This window comes from Hemitrygon akajei, chromosome 4, assembly GCF_048418815.1.
Source record: "Hemitrygon akajei chromosome 4, sHemAka1.3, whole genome shotgun sequence".
Classification (NCBI taxonomy): domain Eukaryota; kingdom Metazoa; phylum Chordata; class Chondrichthyes; order Myliobatiformes; family Dasyatidae; genus Hemitrygon; species Hemitrygon akajei.
The window spans coordinates 11,368,856-11,376,237 of record NC_133127.1 but is presented as its reverse complement, the minus strand read 5'-3'; the positions used below and the strand labels follow the sequence as shown (position 1 = coordinate 11,376,237).

Below are 7,382 nucleotides of genomic sequence, written 5' to 3'. Positions count from 1 at the left end.
TGTCCTAGGGACAAGACCTCGGTGGTGGTAATGTATTCATTAGTCTCACAGCCTGAGGGAAGAAGCTGTTACCCAGTCTGGCAGTCCTAGTCCTGATGCTCCTGTGCCTCCGTCCCGATGGCAGTGGGTCAGAGAGATTGTGGTAGGGATCCTTTGTGTACAATGCTGATAAATAGAGGGGTGAGAGACCCCCGGTGACCCTCTTGGAGGTGTTTACTGTCCTCTGTAACGTCTTGTGGACCAATGCCTTGCAGCTTCAAGATTCATGATTGTTCGTTGCCATTTCCAGTACACAAGTGTAAAGGAGAACAAAATCACTGTTACTCTGGAACCAATATAGCACAAAAAAACAGTAAGATAAAGAACACGCTAATAAGAAACAAAATACTTACAATAAATATAAAAACATTAGAAAGCTTATGTAGATACATTGACTGTGTGTCCATAAAGTGATGCTAGGCACAGGAGTGTCTGTACATAAAGTGACTGACAGGAAATGATAAAGTATATGTCCTTGATGGAGGTAGCACACAATGATGCAGCCAGACAGGACACTCTCGAAGTTGCAGAGTAGCGGAGGGAGGGAGGGAATGGCGTGAGTGTCTGATGGGGTGGAGACCGAGTGGTGCTGGAGACACAATGTTTTCTGTGCTGTCCAGTTCGGTGATGACTGTTGGAGTCAGAGAGAAAGAGAAAATAAACATGTTGGAACTGTGAGCAGTTCGGAGATTAGGAGCAGCTGTTATTGGGTTGGTCCACATCTGACATTGGGTGTCATTTAAAGGCCAGCTGGTCAGAATTTATGATTATAACACCATAAGACATAGGAGCAGAATTCGACCATTTGCCCTATCAAGTCTGCTCCACTGTTCTTTTTTCCTCTCCTGATCTCCACTCCCCAGCCTTCTCCCTGTAACCTTTGATGCCATGTCCAATCAAGACCCCATCAACCTCTGCCTTAAATACACCCAGCAACCTAACCTGCACAGCTGTCTGTGATAACAAATTCACCACCCTCTGGCTAAAGAAATTTCTCCACATCTCTGTTCTAAATGGATGCCCTTCTACCCTGAGGCCTAGATTCCCCCACCATGGGAAACAACCTTTTCACATCTACTCTGTCTAGGCCTTTCAATATTCAAAAGGTTTCAATGAGATCCCCCCTCATCCTTCTGAATTCCAGCAAGTACAAACATGGAGCTATCAAATGTTCCTCGTATGATAACATTTTCATTCCTTGTGAACCTCCTCTGAACCCTCTCCAATGCCAGCACATCTTTTCTTAGATGAGGAGCCCAAAACTGTTCACAATACTCAAGGTGAGGCCTCACCAGTGCCTTACAAAGTCTCAGCATCACATCCCTGCTCTTATATTTTAGATCTCTTGAAATGAATGTTAACATTGGATTTACCTTCCTCACCAACTCAAACTACAAGTTAACCTTTAGGGTGTTCTGCACAAGGACTCCCAAGTCCCTTTGCATCTCAGATTTTTGGATTATCTTCCTGCTTAGAAAATCGTCTGCACATTTACTTCTACTACCAAAGTGCATGACCATGCATTTTCCAACACTTTATTTCATTTGCCACTTTCTTGCTTATTCTCCTAATCTGTCAAATCCTTCTGCAGCCTCACCACTACCTGTCCCTCCACCAATCTTCCTATCAGCTGCAAACTTGGCAACAAATCCATCTATTCCATCATCTAAATCATTTATATACAGCATAAAAAGAAGTGGTCCCAACACCGACCCCTGCGGAACACCACTAGTCACTGGCAGCCAACCAGAAAAGGATCCTTTTATTCTCACTCGCTGCCCCCTACCAAACAGCCAATGCTCTAACCATGTTAGTAACTTTCCTGTAACACCATGAGCTCTTAACTTGGTAAGCAACCTCATGTGTGGGACCTCATCAAAGGCCTTCTGAAAGTCCAAATATACAACATCCACTGCATCCCCTTTATCTACCTTACTTGTAATCTCCTCAAAGAATTCCAACAGGTTCATCAGGCAGGATTTTCCCTGAAGGAAACCACGCTGACTTTGTCCTATCTTGTCCTGTGTCACCAAGTACTCCGTCACCTCATCCTTAATAATTGACTCCAACATCTTCCCAACCACTGAGGTCTATAACTGGTCTATAATTTCCTTTTGGTTGCCTTCCTTCTTTGTTAAAGAGTGGAGTAACATTTGCAATTTTCCAGTCCCCTGGCACCATGCCAGAGTCCAATGATTTTTAAAAGATCATTTCTAATGCCTCCACAATCTTACCACTACAATCTGTGTACAAATGGCATCTTATGTTTTTATTAAGTTATAGTATGCCTTTCTTATTGTGTTTTCTTTGTGCCGTATCGGATCCTGAGTAACAATTATTTTGTTCTTTTTTACTCTTGTGTACTGGAAGTGACGTTAAGAAATCTTGAAACTTGAATCAGTTGTTTAAGACGAGCTTCTTTCCTTCCACCACCTAATTTCTGAATGATCATTTTTATTCCTATTTTTGTATACACTCTTTATTTATTTTTGTAACCTATTGTAATTTTATAGCTTTGCACTACCATCCAAGTCAATGATTCCAGTATCTGCTGCACGGAGATAATCGCTCAATTCTTCAGCAACTTCCTTCACTACCTTCTAACACCACCAGAGGGCTCCCAGCAAGAAACCTGCTACAGACGCCCTGTTACCAGGGTTTGACTACATTTCCCGAAAGGCTCTTGTCCTTACGTTTACGCGCTTGTGGATCCGCCTATCCCATGACGCCAGCACGCACGAATCCGACGTAAACATCACCTCTGGAAAGATGGCGGAGGTGGAGAGCTTGGAGACGGCGGCGGAGCATGAGCGGATCTTGCGGGAGATCGAGAGCACCGAGTCGGCGTGCATCGGGCCCACGCTCAGGTAGGGCTGCTGCGGGGCCCGGAGCAGGCGGCGGCATATCCCGGGGTCGGGGTGGGAGGAAGCCCCACGAAATCCTCGTTCCTCACCCGGGTCTCCCCTATGGTCGGGGTCGGCAGTCAAAGGTCAGGGAGCATCCGAGGACAGGGAAATCACTTCCCTTCACTCGCTCACACCATCCCCGTGACCCCTCGTCCCCCACTACTCCCACCCAGTGATCCGTCACCCCATCGCCCCCCTTAGCTTCTCTCCCCCGCCGACCCTTCACTCCTGTGACCGTGACCCCTCTTCCCTTCCATGACCCCTTACTCCTCGTGACAGTTCGCCCCACTGTCACCCCTCCCCCTGCGAACCCTTGACACCTGTTTAAAGTTTCATCTCGTAATCCTGAACCCCGTCCATGTCTTGTGCCCCTTGACCCCTGAGCCATGCTCTGGTTTCATGATTTGCCTTCCATTCCTTGCGCCACCCCAATCCCCATCGTTGTCACTCCCTGTCTGAGGCCATGTGGATTGTTTACTCTTTTGTCTTCGTTTTATGTGTTTAATATGAATTCTTACGTCTTTCTGGTTTTGTTGGTGTTGCAACTACCAGCTTGTATGTTGAAGGACGTAGTTACAACCTGGGATTTTCATGACTCATTGCAAAGTGTTGTGAGGGCAAGTTGATGGAAGAGGTTATTCACAATCACATGCACATTAATCAGCACGCATCTTGGAGAATTGTCGAGAGACTGAGCAATTCTACACAGCTGGGGATTGGGTTATGTCATTAAGAGGGAGGAATTTATAGAGGAGACACAAGGGACTGCAGATGCTGGAATCTGGAGCAGCAAACTGCTGGAGGAACTCAGCGGGTCAAACTGTATTTATTTATTTATTTGGAGATATAGTGCAGAACAGGCCATTCCGGCCCAATGGACTGTACCACCCAGCAACCCACCGATTTAACCCAAGCCTTATCACAGGACAACTTCACAGTCGACGAACTGGTACATCGTTGGACTGTGGGAGGAAATCGGAGCACTCGGAGGAAACTCACATGCTCACGGGAAGGAATTTAACACTTGCCTACAGTAGACGCCGGAATTGAACTTTGAACTCCGAAGCTTTGAGCTTCAATAGCACAGAGCTAACCGCTGTGCTACTGAGGTGCCACGACTGAATGAACAGTTTATAAGGAGGAAAGGAGTTGTTGATGGGTCATAATAATGCATCAGGATCTGAAGCATCGACAGCTCCTTTCCTCGTCCAGTTGCTGCTCAGCCTGCTGCGTTCCTCCTGTGGACAGATTGTTTCCTCCTGGTTAAGCTAGTGTCCAGTGGAAGAGCAGAGTGTGGTGATTGAAGATGTTTTTATTTGGAAAGTAGGATGTAGAATTGGGGACATGGGGTCAGTGATCCCCCATGGGGAGTGGTTTGTAGGAAGTGCTTGGCTTTGCTCTTGTGTCTGTCTTGTATGTTGGCTACCTGTTTTTTTTTATTTGGAGATACAGCACGATGTCAGGTCCTTCTGGACCCCGACCCCGCACAGCCCAATTAAACTCGAGGCCAATTCAGTTACAAACCCTGTCAAAATTCAAACCTGTGTAATTATGTGGCAGTAGGGAAATTATCCCTCTTGTGTTTCTTGAGCTCTTTACTGGAGATGAAGTGTTACTCGATCTGCCACTTTGATCTTGCCCAAACCTTCATTAACCTGGTCCAATGCTACTTGCCTTTACTGGGGTCTTTCTCTTTCTACCACCTATCTTATTAATGCTTACCATTATTGGCCAATGTTGGCTGTGGGGGGGGGGGTATTGCTCATGGTGACTGTTGATGGGGGACATCGTAGGGATTCAGTGGACGGGTTGGGGGGGGTTATTCCTCATGGTGAGTGTTGATGGGGGGTTATTGCTCACAGTGAGTGTTGATGGGGGAGGGGGCTGGTTTGTACGGATTGAGTGGATGGGTTTGTGGGGGTGTGGAGGTTAGGGTTGGGTGATGGAGATGAAGCCCGCATGGGTGGGAGGGGGTGCTGATGGGGAGAGGGAGATGGGCCTGACAGGGAGAGGCGGGGGGAAGTTGGCACTGCCTGGCAGGGAGATGTAGGTTGGGCTGACAGGGAGAGGGCAGCCTGGTGGAGAAGGTTTTTGCTTGGCTTGCTTGGAGAGCAATTGTTCTGGAGCACATTGTTGCTGTACATTTACCTATGGGATGGGGAGGGACCGGGTTCCCCGTACTTTGTTGGAATGTGAAGAGGAAACTGGAGCAGCTAGCGGAAACCCACACCATCAAGGAGAGAACGTAGGAACTCCTTCCAGACAGCAGCAGCAATTGAACTGGGGTCGTTGGCGCTGTAGTAGCGTTACGTTGAGCGTTATGCAACGAGTGTTGTTCTGCTCAATATTGTGAGCTTGCTATGTTGGCTCTGCAATTTGTGGCGACAATTACGGGCTGCCCCCAGTGTAATTCTCAGACACAAACGACACATTTCACTGTATGTTTCGATGTACATGTGACTAATATAATCTAATCTCAGAATAAAGGTCTCTTACTTAAGGAAGGTGAGAGGAAATTAAGGAGATTTCTTCACTGGGAGCTATGAGCTTTTGTGACTCTTTGCTCCAAGTTGTTGGTGGTGGTTGGGGGAGAGATAGAGTCATGGAATAAATTCAAGGCCAACATGGACAGTTACTTTGGCTTAGACAAGAGTCCGGAACTGCAGTTGATTCCCAGGTCCCAGCAGCTGTGGTCACACAGAATTATATAGCAAACTCTTTCTCTTCTTTTATAAACACAAGGGATTCTGCTGATTCTGGAGGAACTCAGCAAGTCAAACCTGATAAAGGGTCTTGGCCTGAAATGTTGACTGTTTATTCCTGTCCATTGTTGCTGCCTGGCCTGCTATGTTTCTCCAGCATTTTGTGTGTGTTGCTCTGGATTTCTAGAATCAGTAGAATCTCCCGTGTTTATGATTTGCTGCTCCACTGCAAAGTCTCTTCAAGGTATGCCTACCCTGAAGAAGTTTAAATCTTCTTTAACAGGAGTTCAATAAGACTGTTCTCTCTCGCTGCTCCCCCTCTGTGCACCTATCACTTTGTAGCTAGTCCTTTATGCCCTTCCCTTATCTTCTTGTTCTGGCGTCTTCCCCCTTCCTTTCCACTCCTGATGGAGGGTCTTGAGCTGAAACATTGACTGTTTATTCCTCACTATAGATGCTGCCTGACCTGATGAGCTTTTGTGTGTCACTCACTGCTCTTCTTTGATATATTGTTAGTGGACAACTCCAATGCAACACAATGAACCAAACAGCTGATTTTGTTTTATAAACATACAGGAACAGGCCTTTCAGCCCACGATGTTATGCCGAACCAAATAAATTTGTAATCAAATGGCCAACCAATCTAATTCCTTCTGCCTTTACAAGATCATAAGAGATAGGAGCAGAATTAGGCCATTTGGCCCATCGAGTCTGCTCCATCATTTCATCATGGCTGATCCATTTTCCCTCTCAGCCCCACTCTCCTGCTTTCTCCCTGTGTCCCTTTATGCCCTGACTAGTCTTGGATCTATCAACCCCTGACTTAAATATACCCAATAACTTGGTTTCCACAGCTACCTGTGGCAATGAATTCCACAGGTTCACCACCCACTGGCTAAAGAAATTCCTCCTCACCTCGGTTCTAAAACGAGGTCCCTCTGTTCTGAGGTTGTGCCCCCTGGTCCTGGACTCAGCCACCATAGGTGACATCCTCTCTATCTAGGCCTTTTCATATTCAGTATGTCCATTGTCCATATCCTTCCTTCTACTTTCTTCACATTCATGTTTCTATCTAAATGTATCTGCCTCTGTCACCACCCCAGGCAGCACATTCCAGGCACCCACCACTCTCTGAGTTGAAAAAAAAACTTGCCCTTCACAAGTACAGTCGGCCCTCCTTATCTGCGAGGGATTGGTTCTGGGATACCCAAAAACAGATGCTCAAGTTGGTGGACTTTAGGACCCGGCGGAGCTCGGGACATGCCACCTGCAGTGTTTCTGTTCTGGAGAAAGATCACGATTGAAAATAAAGTGGAAATAATAAAGCGATCGGAAAGAGGTGAAATGCCATCAGTCATTGGAAAAGCGTTAGGCTATAGTCGGACAATGATCGGAACAATTTTAAAGGATAAAGTGAGAATAATGGAGCATCTGAAGGCCCCGCCCCAATGAAAGTGACAATTATTACTAAGCAACGCAGTGGTTTAATTATTGAAATACATACATTTCTTAAGTGTTCTATATGCGTAGAAAGGTAAAATATATACTATATACTAAGTCAAACGGTTGAGTAACTGACGCTAAGTAATACCGGATGTACCTGTTCCAACTTAGAGAACTTCTGTTTTTTTTCGATTCCTGATCCATGGTAACCTACGCACATCCTCCCGTATACTTTAAATCATCTCTAGATTACTTATAATACCTAATACAATGTAAATGCTATGTAAATAGT

General features: G+C 46.0%; 1 protein-coding gene across 1 annotated transcript in view; it reads left to right on the top strand.

Annotated features, from left to right (window-relative positions):
* The first annotated feature begins 2,776 nt into the window (after window positions 1–2,776).
* Window positions 2,777–7,382, top strand: part of LOC140726121 (exocyst complex component 6B-like) — an 835,898-nt gene continuing 831,292 nt past the window's right edge. Inside the window, exon 1 of the mRNA XM_073042078.1 lies at window positions 2,777–2,906. Within this exon, the coding sequence (XP_072898179.1) occupies window positions 2,809–2,906 (98 nt within the window). The 5' untranslated portion in view covers window positions 2,777–2,808. The remainder of the gene's footprint in view (window positions 2,907–7,382) is intronic.